The sequence below is a fragment of the Bos taurus genome, chromosome 8, assembly GCF_002263795.3.
Source record: "Bos taurus isolate L1 Dominette 01449 registration number 42190680 breed Hereford chromosome 8, ARS-UCD2.0, whole genome shotgun sequence".
Lineage (NCBI taxonomy): Eukaryota > Metazoa > Chordata > Mammalia > Artiodactyla > Bovidae > Bos > Bos taurus.
Genome location: NC_037335.1, coordinates 61,136,319 through 61,152,733, shown reverse-complemented (window position 1 = coordinate 61,152,733; position 16,415 = coordinate 61,136,319). Strand labels below are relative to the sequence as shown.

Genomic DNA, 16,415 nt, shown 5'->3' with positions numbered 1-16,415 from the left:
GTGCACAAGCTGGAGACCAGTGCAGCCTGAAACAAACTTCCATAAAGAATGTTCTGAAATGTGAAAAAGTTTCTTATATAAAGCTGAGTGAACAGAGCAGGACATAGAATTGTACACATGGTTTAATCCTGATTTAATTAAGAAAAAAATGGATATTTCCAAATGCACATAGGAAGGCGAGCATAAAGGAAATACACCAAAATGTGGTCTTAGATGTCTTCCTTATACTTGTCCAAATAGTCTACCATGAGCACAAAGGACTTTTATAATTAGGAAGCACTCTAGTAAATGTTCTTTAAAAGGTCACAGTTGGAGGCTGGGATAGAACTTTTCTAAAGAAGCTGCACATTTTATTACCATCCACCCTTCTCCTAAATGCCAGGGGAGGAATCTTCTTGCAGACCCCAAGTAACTTCTGGCCTGGCCCTGGTCAGCCGCTCCCTAGTGGCTCAGTTGGTAAAGAATCTGCCTGCAATCCAGGAGACGAGGGTTCGATCCCTGGCTCAGGAAGATCCCCTGGAGAACCCACTCTAGTATTCTTGTCTGGAGAATCCCAGGCAAGTCAATCCCTGACTCCTTTGCAACCCCATGGACTGTAGCCTGCCAGCTTCCTCTGTCCATGAAATTTTCCAGGCAAGAATAGTGGAGCAGGTTGCCATTTCCTCCTCTAGGGTATCTTTCCAACCCAGGGATCGAACCTGCTTCTCCTGTGTCTCCTGCACTGAACAGAGGAGCCTGGTGGGCTACAGTCCATGGGATTGCCAAGGGTCAGACATGACTGTGCAACTAACTCACTTTCACTTCACTTTGTTCAGCTGCTTTACAATGCATTGGGTTCAGGGGTCTCATGAAGGCCTCACGTGTTGTCCCAGCTGGAAATTTACTAAAAGCCCAAGGTTCTGCTGAAGGGCATCAGAGCTGCCCGGTAGCAAAGGGAAGGTGCCGCTGCTATTGATCATTTTATACACTGGGCTTTATGATAAGATTTTTTTTCTAAAAAGGATGGATTAAAGTAAGCAAAGAGTGGTCTGTTCCAATTCCCTCATTGTATTGAGGCCCCCACAGTGGAATGGACTTGCCCAGGATTATAATCAAGTTTATCTTAGAACTAGAGCGAGGTCTCTGGGAAGACCATGCAGGACAACCCTGGCTCCAGCTCTGTAGAGCCTTTCCACTGTTTTGTGTAATTCAGTCTTCCTCTTAGCCAAGCCAAGCCAGAGTCAAAGTGGCAGCACTTTAACCCTTTCCAGTTTTGTAGCAACATTCACACTGCTCCCCTCACCCCCTTGATAATTTCTGATGTGTGTGTGTGTGTGCTCAGTAGCTCAGTCATATCTGACTCTTTTGTGATCCCATAGACTGTAGCCTGCCAGCCTCCTCTGTCCATGGAATTTTCCAGGCAAGAATAGTGGAGCAGGTTGCCATTTCCTCCTCTAGAGCATCTTCCCAACACAGGGATTGAACCTGCGTCTCCTGTGTCTCCTGCATCGGCAGACAGATTCTTAACCACTGTGCCACCTGGCAGGGATGTTATTCTTCCTGTGGCTTTCTAAGGGAGAGAAACCAAAATGTGAGAGCTGCCAGGGGACAGGGAGGTCACCAGGTTCAGTGGCTTTATTCCACAAATGGAAGGTTGAGGTCCAGGGAAGGGAAGAAATTTTCTAACTTGCTCAGTGAGTTCCTGATGGAGCTGAAGCTGCTCCAAGAATAGGATGACTATTGTAATATTAACACACCAATCTCTTCCTACAGAAGAGGCAGTTGAGGCCCAAAGAAGGGTGCCAGTTACCCAAAGACACCCAGGGAGGTAGGGGTCGAGCTAGAACTAACCTATAATTTTTCCAAACCCCCAGTTCCAGACCTGGATTTATAATCTGTCCCCACTTCCACGACCCAACTTGATATGGGTTTCTGGCATTGCTACTTGAGATCTCTTCTCCACTGTGATGGTAAATAGCATTTTTTTGTTTTTCTCAATTGTTCACAGGATCATCCGGACAAAAGTACAGCAGCCACCCAACCAGCCGGTCCCAGCTTCCAGTCACAGCATAGGTAAGAAGAACTTTTAAAAAAAAATTTAAAAATCTAATGGGCTCCAAGTACTCAAAAGAACTTTTAATCATTCTTATGGACAGATAATTCTGCATAAAACACTTCGGCACACGTACTAATGCGCCTTCTTTGTCATTCTCCAAGGGCTGAACCTGGTAAATGAATTTTATAAATACTGCTAAAAGGTTTTGAATTTTACTGATTATTATGATAAATAGCTTTCACCATGAGACAGAAAATTGAAATCTAAGCCAAAAAAAAAAAAATCCACTAATGGGGGTCTATAGAATGTCAGATAATTAAAGTAATAAATCAAGAAAGGGATACTTATTCATAACATTTTCTGCATCATTAGTCAGTAAGTAGTTTTGAATGTGTTTTTTTCTTCTACCAACCAGCCCTTCAACAATTCTTTGTGCACTTGCAGTCTTGAGTGAAGATGTGGCAAAACTTCCTAAACTTTCTTTCTCTCTCTCTTTTGCTTCGATCTCGTTGCTCCATGAACTGTCAAGGGCTGCCACTGGGGTTTCTGACACTCATGGGTGAAGTCTGACAGTGACCAAGGAGGGGAGTTATATTTCCTATTACTCAGGAATTCAGAAGTTTCCCTTGCTTTCCCTTCCCTGCAAAGATCCTGAGATGAATGTGACGTGTTTCTACTCAAGGTGGATTATTTCTCCACCTGGGATAAGGGAAACACCTCTGGTTAGCTGGGAGAAAGCGTGAAGATCTCTGATTGCTTATGGTTGCCTCTTTGCATCAAAGTAAGACAGAATTCCTCCTTTACATAAAATAATTCTTCATTTAGTAATCCATCCAAAAAGCATTGGCTAAGTCCCTGCTATGCAACCTGTTGTGGAGACTAACATTATAAAGGGGGTAGGACAAAATCCCCCGTTCTCAAGGGCTTCTTGGTCTAGTGGGGACTATCACAAAGAGCCCAGGTTTTGACAGATGTTTTCAGACTTCCCTGGTGGCTCTGTGGTAGAATCCGCCTGCCAATGCAGGAGACGCGAGTTTGATCCCTGAGTTGAGAAGAGCTCTCTCTGCACCGCCGCTCCCCCCTCCCCAAAGGAAAAGGCTTCTGGCTCCAGTATTCTTGCCTGGGAAATCCCATGGACAGAGGAGCCTGATGGGCTACAGTCCATGGGATCACAAAGGGTCAGACATGACTTAGCGACTAAACAACAACAACAATTACAAAGAGAAGTTTGCAAATACTGAGATCAGGCTCAAGAAGAAAGTACAGGGTGCTGTGGGAACAGAAGAGAGGGATGGACCAGCTGTGCTGAGCTGGAGTGAAGAGGATTGAGGGAAGTTTCTGGGGAAATATCTGTGTCTGAGATTTCATTTGCAGCTTTAACTATTTCAGGTCCTATAGCAATGACTACTAAGGGTAACTGATAATATTCTTTCAATTGGGTTAGAGGAATAATTCCACTTGACAGTCAGTGGAATGCCTAATCTCAGAAATTTGTATAAAAACCATATCTTATGTGTGTGCCGCCCCTAATAGTTTATAAACTTATCAAAGAGTGAGGAAATGGAAGCTTTAGAGAGATGAAATAACTAGCCCTCGGTCACATGGCCAGTAAGTGGAGAAGCCAGAATTGGAACCTGGGTCTTTTGAGCTAAGTGTGATCACAAAATATTGGAACAAATGTCATCAGCTCTGTTAGCAACATGGTGAACCTTGGTTACAAGCGGTTGTTGTTGTTTAAAGAATCAAATGACTTGTGATCTTCTTTCTTCCTCTGTTCTTTGCACCTTAACACAAAAAAGGTTGTGAGATTTGCATAAATCTATTTTGAGGCGCTTCTTCTGGTGAAGGAAAAGAGAAGTTAACGATTTCTACTTCTGTGTCTCCTAAGGAAGATCTAAAATCAAACTCAACTATGAGAAGAAAGCTCTGTTCCCCTTAGGTCTGGAGGGGCAAAAGCTGGATGTGCTCCAAGGAAAGCAACAAACAGCTTCTCAACGGATCACCTCCATCTCCAGTCCTTTCTTACGCTTTAGAGTCAAAAGCAGCTCCACCTGCCTCCAGCTAGTTACAGCCAAAGGAAATGTGCCTGAGATCGGTCTACAGGTTTTAATGAACCGAGAAAGAATTCCCACAGCCCAGAAATGGAAATTCAGCTGTACGGCTTGAGAGGCCCTTGATGACCGAAGGGTCTCCCTCTTAGATTCTGGGGCCAGGAGTTAATGTGAAACTTGCTGAAACCTCCCCTCCCCCATTCTTATTCTTAGGAACTTAAATATTAATACCTCAGTCACAGTAAATCATCGACCCACGTTTTGGGGCGGAAGAAATCTAGACTTTAAACCAGATGACCCAAGGCTGAGCCCTGGTGCTACTGCTTATTAGTGAGATGACCTTGAGCCAATCACTTTGCCGTATGGAGGCTCAGTTTCCTCACTTGATAAATGAGAATGAATAATAGCATTCAGTTATTGCAAGCATCAAACGAAAAGTACATTATTCATGTGAAGCATATTATTGTTTTTTCATTATTCATTAGTGAGGAGCAGATTACTACAGGGCTTAAGACTTTAGTTCTTGGGTTCCAGTCACTGCACTGTCTCATTAGCTGTGTGACCTTGGGCAAGTCACTTACCTTCTCTGAGCCTTGGTTCCTTTACCTTTCCAGTGACCTAACTTATAAGTTTGTTCTCAGAATCAAATATGATAATGCAAGAATGCCTGGGACAGAGTAAGTTCTCAGAAAAGATTAACATTATTATACATCAATGTATATAACATAGAGTATATTTACATATATATATGTAATATATATATATAGACTTCCTTGGTAGCTCAGAGGGTAAAGCGTCTGTCTACAATGCAGGAGACCCAGGTTTGATCCCTGGGACGGGAAGATCCCCTGGAGAAGGAAATGGCAACCCACTCCAGTACTCTTGCCTGGAAAATCCCATGGACAGAGGATCCTGGTAGGCTACAGTCCATGGGGTCTTAAAGAGTTGGACACAACTGAACAATTTCACTTTCACTTTTAATATTATATAACTAATATTAAATATTAAAATCCAGGTAAACTGGAAGGAGAATAAGACAGTGAGGAACTATTAAAAAAAGAGACAGTCTTCATTAGGTGCTTTGCTGGCTATGTGTGTGAGTGTGCAGATATTTATGTCTGCGTGGATGGGTGGATGTGTAAATAGGCAGTGAGCCTGCCTAAGTAGTAGGTTGTTTTTTTTAGCACTGGCTGGCTGTGGGCTCCAGCTCCCCAGTTTCTCTGCTCCATCCCCCTGCTTCCTGCATCCTTGGATAGGCTGCGTTTGAGTTCCTTTCACCGCTGTCAGTTCTCTTGGGAGGGGGGCGCTCTTATCTTCCAGGTGTGGCTGCTGTTCTGGGGGAGGCATCCTTAGCACGCCCCCACCCTCTCCGCTCGGTCCACCAAGCTGGTGTTGGGGGAGTGCCTTTGTTTTTGCCGGATTGTTGGGGCCCAACCTTCCTCCTCCCGGGAGCCGCCCCCTAGCCTCCTGCGGGGCCCTGACCGTCCTCTTCCTCTGCGCAGTGTCCACGGGCTCCGTGACGCAGGTGTCCTCGGTGAGCACGGACTCGGCTGGCTCCTCCTACTCCATCAGCGGCATCCTGGGCATCACATCCCCCAGCGCCGACACCAACAAGCGCAAGAGAGACGAAGGTAAGAGACGCCGCGCACAGTCGGGGATGGACCCACCGGCTCTGAGGGATCTGTTTCCAGGCCCTTGGTCAGGGGCGGGAGCACAGATGACTGCTATGCGCTCCCCTTATCTGCAGAGCTCTGGAGGCGCCGGGCCCAGCCCCAACCTGACCCTGGGGGAAGGGGCTAAGCCTTCTGTGAGAGGACGAGGGGCCCGGCTGGGACTGGACTTCTCCCTGGCCTCCTCCCATCTTCACCCTTTGGAGGGAAAGGCAGTCCTGGCCGAACTCCATGGCCTGTGCTTTGCCACCTCTAAGAAGCCGGTCCCTTGGCAGATGTGATGCCCAAAGGCAGGGTGTGGGGGTATGAGCACAGCAGCAATGGCCCCTTTTGGGGGGACCCCTCAGGAGAGGAAGGATCTGGGCATAGTGAGAGGGGCACACCTCCTGTAGTAGGCTTATCCAGTGGGGTCTCTCCCAGGCCTTCAGCGTGGTGCTGGGAGAGGGGTGGTTGAGGAAGTGAATAATCTCATCTCTGCCCTTAGGGCCTGGAAGGAAGGAGTGCAGGGGCCTCCCAGGGATTAAATAGATGTCAATCTTCTGTGTTGGTTTTTCTCAACCCTCAGTATGCTGCCCAGGCCTCCAGAACTGGCTGCCTCTGTCCCAAACACTGGCCCACCTTAACCCTGATCTCCTTTCCCTGGATGGGCTGCCAGTTTGGGCTGACATTACTGGGTCTGAGAGGAGGAATGATCCCCTGGGAGTCTGTAAAACCTCCATCAGGAAAGGAAAGAAAAAAAAAAGGCCAGGGTCTAGGGCCTGAGAGCAGCGTGACAGAAATCTTGATTCAATTACTCAGTTCTTTGGCACCATTCCCCTTCTCAACTCCCTGTAAGGGGTGTATGTTCTGTGTGAGCACGTGCCTAAGTACTTAAGACTCGTAACTAGAAAACTGAGTCGGCCCAGTGGTGGATCAGCGCGTGGTCCGTGTGTTCCAGGCCATGCAGGAGCTGGGCCCACGGCCTCTGTGTCGAGCTATGGAAGATGATCCATGGCTTTTGGAAACTGCTTCATCTCTTTCTCCCTGCTCCTGATGTCAACAGATGTCAGAAGTCTTTTACTTGGTGGTTTGCTGTGCCATGTTCCTGCAGGGGACAGTGGGCCTACCATCTCTGTTTTATGGGGCTGATGGTGTCATCTTTTCATTGTCACCTGGACTCACTGCAGTTGTGCCGAAGCTGGAGCCTGCTGTGTTTGATCATGTGAAGGGGCGGGTATTTGAGGCTCCCTCAGAGGCCGAGGGATAGAGGCAGAGTTTTGAAGAGGAAAAAAAGAAAAATTGAGTTTGATGTTACCATCAAACACACAGGTCCTGAATTGGGGAGATTGTGTCACTGTGTTTGCTGAGTGCGCTAATGGCTTTCGGTCTCTGGGGAGTGGTTGCTCTAGCCTCCCAAGCTGCTTGAGAAAGTATAGAATGGTCAAGATGTGGATACTGTTTGTCTACACTGCCCTGTGCTGGGCAGATCCTTCCTGAAGGCTGTGACCCAAAGTATTGACCTTGAAGAGGGACAGTGACAAGTTGTGATGTGTCCAGATGGGGATAACCTCATGAAGAAGTATTTGGAGGAATACCTTAGGGCTCTAAGGATGTGTTGGTACCAAGAAGAGGAGAATGAGCAGGGCTGGATTGTTGCTTTCAAATATTTGGAGGGCTGACATGGAAGGCAAAAGGAATGAGACTCTGCTGTTTAGCCTCAAAGGCCAGTGTGAGGCAGATGCAGAAGAGATTTCAGCTCAGAGTACAAGTCTGCAAATATGAGAGTGGTCTAAAGCAAAAAGGGGCTGCCTCAGGAAGTAGTGAGTGCCCCATTACCAGAAGTATGTTAGTAGAGCCTCGGTGGCCGTTTGCTGGGCTGTTGTGTAAGAGTATCAAGAATCAGATGCAGGGTTTGATGATCTTTCAGATCCTCAGTTTTGGAATTTATGATTGAGCCCTGATCCCCAGAAAAACTTGGGAGGTGATCCCGTCTGTGGTCTGGGGCTAAGGGAGAATGAGTTGATGGTCCTGAAAGCTTACAGGATTATAAAGATTGAGAGACCAAACAACAAGTAGAGCCCCCACCCACTCCCTGCCCTGCATCACTGAGGGTGGTTGTGGTTGGGCAGAGAGGTGGCTGGAAGTGCCCTTGCTTATATCAGCAAACTGCCTGGGAGGAGTATAGTGAGGTGCTCCCCACTGTCCTTTCCATCCTCCCCCTATAGCTCTCTGAATCCTTGCATTGGATTTAGGAGGAATTGAGAGGTGGAGATTGCCACCCCTTTTTTATAGGGGAGGAAACCAAGGCCCCATGGAGTTCCATGATGTTGGCAAAGCCACAGAGCTGGTATGGCCAGGGGGTTGGGTGGGCTGAGGAGTGGAGAGAGCCCCTGAGGCTTCAGCTTCCTGGGCTGGACCAAGCCTGGGGATGGTATGAGGAGGGTTTCAAGCAAAAGGGCATGGTCAGCAGGTTGGATGCTGCCAAGAGTGTGGTGAGAAAGTAACAATCAGTCACTGGGGAAACACAGGGGAAATGCTAGTGAACTGGGTTCTGGCCCATTGAGGCTGTGGGTCGTAACACCATTTTCCTCAGGAGCACTCAGCAGACTGAGTGAAGGACCATGGGGCGAGACAGGCAATAAAGGGCCGAAAGGAAGACAGCTGAGGGTCCTCATCCCATTTTTCAGATGGGTGACTGAGGCTGTACACAGAGGAGTGGCTTGCTCAACTCTGGTTCACAGTGTCCTCCCACTTGGACTTGGATTTTACCCTGTGGGCATTTCCTGGCTCTGCGCTCCTGCCCAGGGTTCAAGGCAGGGGTGGGTGATGGGAGAGTTCCATTACAGAGGATCTGGCCTCTAGACCTGGCAGGCTGGTGGGCAATAGTGGTAACGTAAAGTCCCTGTGACAGGCAGTGTGTGGGGTGATGCTGTGATGGGAGGATGCCACCAGAGCAGAATGGCAGGGCAGGGGAGGGCTGACATTGACCCAAAGGATCTGGGAAGGGTTCTCATAGAAGTGGTACTTTATGAAGGGAAAAATATTTTGCATGCCTGTTTTCAAACTTAAATGAATTAAAATCAAATAAAATGAAAATGTATTTCCTCAGTTGCACTTAGCCACATTTCAGTGGCTCAATAGCCACATGTCCCCAGTGGCTTCTGTACTGAATGACATGGCTTGAATACAAGTGCTTGGCACATTGTCGTTGTTTAGTTGCAAAGTCATGTCCAACTCTGCGATCCCACAGACTGTGGCCTGCCAGGCTCCTCTGTCCATGGGATTTCCCAGGCAAGAGTACTGGAGTGGGTTGCCATTTCCTTCTCCAGGGGATCTTCCCGACCCAGGGACTGAACCCATGTCTCCTGCATTGGCAGGCAGATTCTTTACCACTGAGCCACCACGGACACCCTGCTTGGCACATAGTAGGTGCTCAGTAAACAGTCCTTGGTAGAATGGATTGGTCATGTGCCTGTAGAGGGTTCACAGTTAGTGAAGATGGTTGTGGTTGGGGGTGGGGAGTCTCTAGTCTCCTCAACCAGGAATGTTTCTGTTGGTTATTTTTGTCTTCCATGGAAAGCTCAATTTGAGCAAAAAATTCTTTAGCAAAAACAAATAAGTTAGAATACTATTAGACCAGGGGATTGCCAAGGGCCCTTTTAGCCTAGAAATTCTAGGACTCTTCCTGGGGCATTTACCTCCAAGACCAGCCTTGGGGACGTGGCCACTGTGTCCAAATCTCAGATGAACGGTTCTGCGGCTGAGGCAGCAGAGAAGGTCCATGGGGCCTCTGAGGGCAGAGCTGGGATTGGCTAAAGGAAGCTACAGGGAGGCAGATCATGGCTCAGTGCAAGGAATGGCTTTCAGACAAGAGCCAGTCTGGTTAGAAGAGCCAAGGTTAGAAGCTTCAGCTTGGATAGGTAGCGAGCTCCCCATCACTGGAGGCATGAACAGGGGTGGGGCAGAAGAGCCAAAGAAAGCATTCTGGTTTGGACTCCGTGACTTTTGAGGCCTGTTACAATCTGGGTGGCAAGTGCTTCTCTGACTGCCTGGCATTCCAAATTGGTTCTGCCTACTTGTTTTCCCTCCTGCTGTCTGACTCTGCGTCCGTCATCATGTGGGCTTGACTGGCTGGGGCCGCATCACCTGTTTTTATCCCCAGCCTGGCCTCCTGGCACAGGGACCCATGCACAGAGGGCTCAGGAGGCTTGTGAATGGCTGAGAGTCAGGCTAGGGTGCTGCCCAGGCGGAGGGGCAGCTTCATCTCTGGATTGGGCTGTCCTGAGGGCGTCCGTGGAGAAAGCTGTGGCCTGGACCTGAGGAATCCTGCTGGGTGAGGGGGACAGAGCCCGGGGCAGTGCCTCCCTTCCCGGAAGGCCCCAGTGAGGTGGTGGTGGGCTGGACTTGGCAGAGCGGGCAGAGCTGTGAATAGCGGCCATGGGTGAAAGGGCAGCCCCAGACCCTCTGTTCCTTCCTGGGCCTTTGATCTCTGGTGGGGCCTCCTTCCGCTGTCTCCAGGGCCCCCATTCAGGTCCCCTCGACCTCCCCCTCCCCTCATCCCCCCAGTTTGAAAGGCCCTGAACACACCGAGGTCAGCCGAGTGCGAATCCCTTTCACTAGCTCAGGAAGCTGGCCAGTCCAGCACTGGTGTGGACGTGGGGGCTGGAAGCTTCTTGTGGGGCGGTAGGGGGTACACTGCAGGTGGAGTTGCTGGGCCCTGGGCTGCCTTCTGGGGACAGAGGGCACAGGGAGAGGCCTGTCCTTTTGAAAAGATGCCAAGTCTAGCAGGACCCTCACGGGGAGTTCTAGGGGCATGTAGCAGGGAGCGGAGGCTCCTGTCATGACTGTGTCCATCCCTTCTGACTCATCTCTGTCTTTGTGTCTCTCCCTGTGTCTTTTGTTTGGGCCTCGCTGCCTCTGTTTATGTCCTGTTTAAGGGACTTCCTCTGTGTCCCCTTCTGTCTCGTTTCAGCTCTCACTCTCTTCTTTTTCTCATATTCACTCTCTTCTCTCTTTCACCCTCACACTCACTCACCTTCTTTTCTTGTATGAGCTCTCTCACCAGCTCTTCTCTCTCCTTCTCCAGGGCCAACAGCCTCAGCTCAGACTTCCGTGGGAGCCATACTGGGGAGGGAAGGGGTTTCAGAAGTTCACAGACCACGAAGGGCCCCGGGGACCCTCTGACTTCAGCGCAGGCCCCGGCCTTCCTCTCCTTTACTGACGCTCAGACACTGTTGCTCCTGGGCTTGGGACTGAAGACTGGAGCAGAAGGTTCAGAGACTCTGCTCAGATTCCCAGCAGGGAATGAGATGTGTGGAAAACCTTGGGATTTCTGAGTTGTAGGCACCCTTGTGACACCACCATTCCAGAGACTGGTGATCTCTGGAGAGCCCCGCCCCTGCCTCAATAAAAAAGACGAGGTGTTAAGGCCAGGCCCCAGGCTCACAGGCCAGGGACCAGCTGGTTTGAGGACTCCCTGTGGTGAAATCTTTGGCAAGTACTTAATTCTCTGAGCCTGCATTTTGTTATCTGTAAAGTAGAGGGGGCACACGTTTTGTGTGTTATTGTGAGGATAAAATGAAATCATTCCAGCAAAGGGTTTATAGCTCCAGGGCCTGGTGGAAGTTAAGATTTCAATAAATGGCCACTGAGGGAGACTGGGTCTTTGAGGGCGTGTAAGGCCGGTCACAGGCTGAGGGCAAGCAGGTTCCATCCGCAGTTCTATTTGGCAGCTGAAACTGGCTGACCTGCCCCCACCGACTTCCTGTTTGTAACTGTCTTTCCCTCTGGGCACCAAGACTGAACAACAGCGCCCCCAGGTGTCAGCTGCAAAGGAAAGGGCCACTCATTTTCCTTTGCTTCCTTTTCTTTCCAGACCTTTAGCCCCCTTGATGGAAGAATAAAAGGGTTAAGCCTCAGTCTTCCATGAAGTGAGGCCTTGGATATACAAGACAGTGGAGACCTCCAGGATGGAGGGAAGAAGGCAGAACACCTGGGCCTGGGATGGCTGGGCTTCCATGGGTTTGGGGTCACCAGCCCTTGTCAGAGCTGGAAGGCCCTTGGAGAGCACCTGGGACATGTCACCCTAGTCATCATTCAGATGGGAAAACAGGCTTGAAGAGGAGAAGGGGTCTGACCAGGTCACACAGTAAAAACTCAGGAAACCTAGAGGGACAGAATGGACTCCTGAGAACATCCTTGGTACCCTACTGCCGTTTGATGGGCCAAATCTTAGTTTATCTCCCCTTTCCTCCATTAGTTGGAGGAAAGCTCAGCCCATTAGCTGCCCCCACCATTGAAAGCCATCAGCAGCCCTGACCTGACCTCATTAGCCTATCACTCCTGGGCCTCAACTCTTGACAACGAGCTCTGACCTTCCCTCCCTGGTCTCCCGTTCCTCCTCCTCATCCCTCTGGTGCTTCTCTGAGCTCTTCTGTCTCTGGGCCATTATCCAGGCAAGGCCCTCCACCTGATATGCTGTCCTTAAGGCTGTCCTGTTGACCTGGCCTGGTTTCCAGAGTCAATCCAGTCCCTGGGGGATTTTTCAATGGGTCACTGGTGCTTCACCACTGGCTGAGGCCCTTGGATTCATCCAGACCAGCATGCCACTTTGGAGACCAGACAGACTGCAGAAAGAGAAGGAAATGACCACCCCTTTGTCTTGGCCTCTCCTGGGGCTTCAGCAGGGCAGGTTCCCTCCTTGCCCTTCACAAGGTATCCCCCTCATGTACCCTCAAGCTGGCCATGCAGGGGGCCCTTCCCCGAGTGCTCTTTTTGTCTGGGCAGGGGCCTGGACCAACATGTTTGCTCAGAGAGCATCACTTTGAACACAACCGCCAGCCTGCTAGTTATGCTTTACTTGGCTTGTCCTGTATTTAAAATGATTTTGAATTAGTTACTGACATTTAAAAACAAGGATATTTCCCATAGGGTGTCTGGCTTTTCTTGGGAAAAAAAAAATCAGGTCTGGCAACACTGGGCAGGCTTTTCCACACGGCAGCAATGGTCAGGGGCTCCTGGGCCTGGGGTCCTCAGACTGCTCCCTATTCACCTTGCTCATGATATTTGTGCTCTATTTTTCTCTACCTGAATGCCTTTGAGCTTCTGGAGTCCTATTTTGGATTCTGCAGAACAAGTCTGGTTGAGTCCAGCCTATGGCAGCTAAAGTCTGTGGGAGGCAGGGCACTGACGAAGCTGGGTGGGGCTGTGCATGTGTGTGTATGCGCGTGTGCATGTGGTCAGGAAACTGGCCACCTCTCAGGCCAGAGGTGGGTGAGGTAGGAGAGGCAGTAGGGCAGGGCCAAGAAGTTCCACCCCCTTGGCAGCTCAGAACAGTGAGATTGGGGTCATCAGCCCACGTCTGCCAGGTAGGGTAGTCCAGGCACAGGGAGGTGCTTAGTGGCAGTGATGCTAAGGACCCATCTCCCAGCCTGGCTGGCCACTTTCCTGTCCTTGCGGCCTTGCAGTCATTGGCACCTCAGCTGAGCCCCAGGCGGACAAGTGTCTGAAGTTTCCTTGGTAAAGCAGGGGATTTGAGGCCAGGTGGTCAATTAGAGGGGCTCCTTGGGCCTTTCCCTGGTGCGTGGGGTCTGTCCCTTGGGTGTAGGGGTCAGGTTTCAGTTCCTCCTGGCCCCTGGATCCCCGAGTTTCACTTTGATTCAGTGAGTGAGAGCCCTCGTGAGAGCCGACACCACTGAACACCCTCCCCCAAACCCTGTTTGCACACCTGCTTTACCCAAGCTCCCCCTCCCCCCACCAGCTTTTCCCACGGGGCTGTGCACTGGTGTCCCAGGGAGCCCTGGGGGATGTAAAGGGCAGGGGGGCACAGTGTGAGTCAGCTCTGGGGTCAACCAGAAGGAGATGTGTGGGTCAGCAGTTGAGGGGACAGTAGAGGAGATGGTCTCATTCATGGCGGGCAGGCTCCCTGCTGGGGCCGTCTGGAGTCCAGGGTGGTGTGAGTTTGGCTTTCTTCCCCACCCCACATGCCCTGGTCCCTTACGAAGCAGAGGATCTATGGTTCGTGCTCTCTGCCTTTGGAATATGGTTAATCCTTGGCCGCACAATCTGCAGTTCTGGATTTCAAAGAGCTCCAACTACCAGAGGCTCATGAGACAGGGGAGGGACCCTGGAGGAGGGAGCCTGGGGCTCTGCGTTCCAGTCCTCATTCTGTGGCTAACTTGCTGGTGACTTTGGGGAAATCCCTGTCTCTCTTTGGGCCTCAGTTTCCTCATCTAAAACATGGGATCAAGGTTCTCTTCGGTACCAAGATTCTGAGCTTCTGGTCCCATCTTGAGTCAGTTTGAGTTTGAGGTCTAATCTCTGTCCATCAGGCTTCCTTCAGGGCCAACAGCAGCTACCTAGTGCTCTCCAAGGGCCCCGGGAAGTGGATGTTTGGGGAGCTAACCGCATCTCCCCATCCCAGCTGAGCTCTGTACCCCATTCAGGGCAGACCCTAGACATAGTTTTGGTGGGAAAAACCACAGCAAATAATGTTGATTAGGAATGAAACAAAATAACATGAAATAAAGAAATAAATTTGGTATTTATCTTGTCTCCTAGCCTTTGAGGAAAAGCAGGTATGAAAGACAATTGAAAAAAAGGGAGACATTTTTTTCATTCCACCGGGGCTTCTGAGTTTCTGCAGAATGCCAGTGGTGTGTGTGTGTGTAATTTCACTTTGAAATTTCCAATTTTCATTGGCACAAGTTTATCATTTGTATTACGCCTTCCTTGGGCTAATGGACTAAAATGGACGTGAGGGAGAAAAAGAGAATTTCCCAAAGTCACTTAGGAAGAATTGAAAAATGCCAGAAGAGATATGCTTGTAGTGAGATGAGCTGATCTGTGAGAGGAAACAGAAAGGCACAGCTCCTTCAGAGACTAGAAAAGAGCAAGATGAAAAGCAACAAGGGGGTCAGACACTTCCCAGTGCCAGCCACCAGGTGGCACCATCGACCCAAGACAGCTTAGTTGCTGTCTAGGGTTAGGGACAAGAGGGGTGACAGGGCAGTGTGTACTGACCATTTGTGAGCTTGGTATGCTTGTAATTCGGTGGAGGGCAGCAGTGCCTAGGCATGTGGACCATTTGTCTGAGTTTCACTTATCTGCCAGCATTTAATCAGGGAAGGGGGAGGCTGGGACATTGCTGTTGGGGGTCAATCTTGTCCTTCCTCACCTCCATGGTGGAGATGTCTTGATGCAAACCTTTTTGGGGAGTCCAGTCCTCGGTTCTCAGCTTTTACTTGCTGGCCGTGTGACCTTGGGCAAGTCACTTCTCTCTAGTCTTGTTTTCCTTGTGTTAAAATGAGATTTGGACAGATGAGCTGAGGGATCTTTTGGGCTCTAACATTCGGTGGTGTGCCAGAGAAAGCATTGGAGCTGGAGTTGCATTCAGGATAGTTCTCCATTGGCTGTGTGATCTTGGGCAGCTCACCTCCTGTCTGTGGGGATAATAGTAACATCTGCCTCACAGCCCATTAGCCAATTGGAAAATGCTTTGACATTTTTTTGGTGCTGTAGGAGAGGGAGGGGTTGCTATTTATTATTTTTCTTGGCAACTTAAGTTAGCCAGAAGCAGGCCTCCATCCTCACTACTCAGAAAGTTTGCACCTCTGCCTGTGACCACAAACCAGTCCTTACAGTAGGTGTTTTCTCAATGTCACTGCATCTCTGGCCTAACTATCTCATGAAACTGCTGATTTCTCTCAGTTCTCACTGCCACTGTCTTGGTCAAAGCACCATCTCCTTTCCTTTGGATTATTGCTGTAGCCTCCTAGCGGGTCCCCACCTCCAATGTCACTGACTTCTCCAAACAACCCACCTCCTGAATAGCAGCCCCAGGGGCACTTCTGAAATATAGTTCTGATCAGTGACTCGCCTGAAGAGTTTTCACTCTTCAAATCTGCCCACTGTTCTCAGAAATCATCCAAACTTCTTAACAAGGCTGCTAGACCTTCTGTGGTCAGATCCACGCCCATCTCATGAGCCCTGTTCCTCTCCACCCTCCTTTTTTCCTGCTCACCCCAGTCATACCAAACCTCTTTCCATCCCTTGAATACCACCTGTTCTTTCCTGCTTGCAGCCTAAGGGTCACATGCATGGGTGGTAGAGCCAGGCAACCAGGGTCCTGGTGCTGACTCCACCAGTATCTACTTGTGTGACTTTGGGCAGGTTCTTGAACTTCAGTTTCCCTCTTTGAAAAACAAGGGCACCCATTGTGCCATGATTGGGTGGTTATGTGGACTGAATGAGCTAATGCACGCCAGGTGCCTGGGAGGACCCGTATGCATAATATGTGCTCAGTAAAGGACACCTTTTGTGACAATGCTGTTCCCACCACCTGGAAACTGCCCCCTCCCCCACCCTGCCATTTACCCAGCTGAGGGCCCACAACTTCAGGATCCAGCTCATGTCACTTCCTAAAAGTGAAGGCTTCCCCGGGGCTTACTCCTAACTGTCAGCTCCCCTGGCCCCATCTGCAGCACACAGAACCTGCCTGTTGACAAAAATACCACATTTGTCACTCATCTGTCTTCCCTGTGAGACTGTGAGCCCTGTGGGGATGGGAATAGTGTCTGTAGTGGTCACCATTGTGGCCCTAGTGCCCAGCACAGGGCTGGTTCTTGGTAACAAATATGTATCGAATAGGGACTCTGCATGTCATAGAAGCCTGGAGCCCAT

The 16,415-nt window shown here is 49.8% G+C and overlaps 1 protein-coding gene across 3 annotated transcripts in view; it reads left to right on the top strand.

Moving 5' to 3' along the window:
* Positions 1–16,415, top strand: part of PAX5 (paired box 5) — a 182,106-nt gene that overhangs the window by 25,489 nt on the left and 140,202 nt on the right. For all 3 annotated transcript variants that reach the window (XM_005210162.5, XM_059889473.1, XM_059889475.1), the window contains exons 4-5: positions 1,988–2,052; positions 5,589–5,717. In XM_005210162.5, the coding sequence (XP_005210219.1) occupies positions 1,988–2,052; positions 5,589–5,717 (194 nt within the window). The remainder of the gene's footprint in view (positions 1–1,987; positions 2,053–5,588; positions 5,718–16,415) is intronic.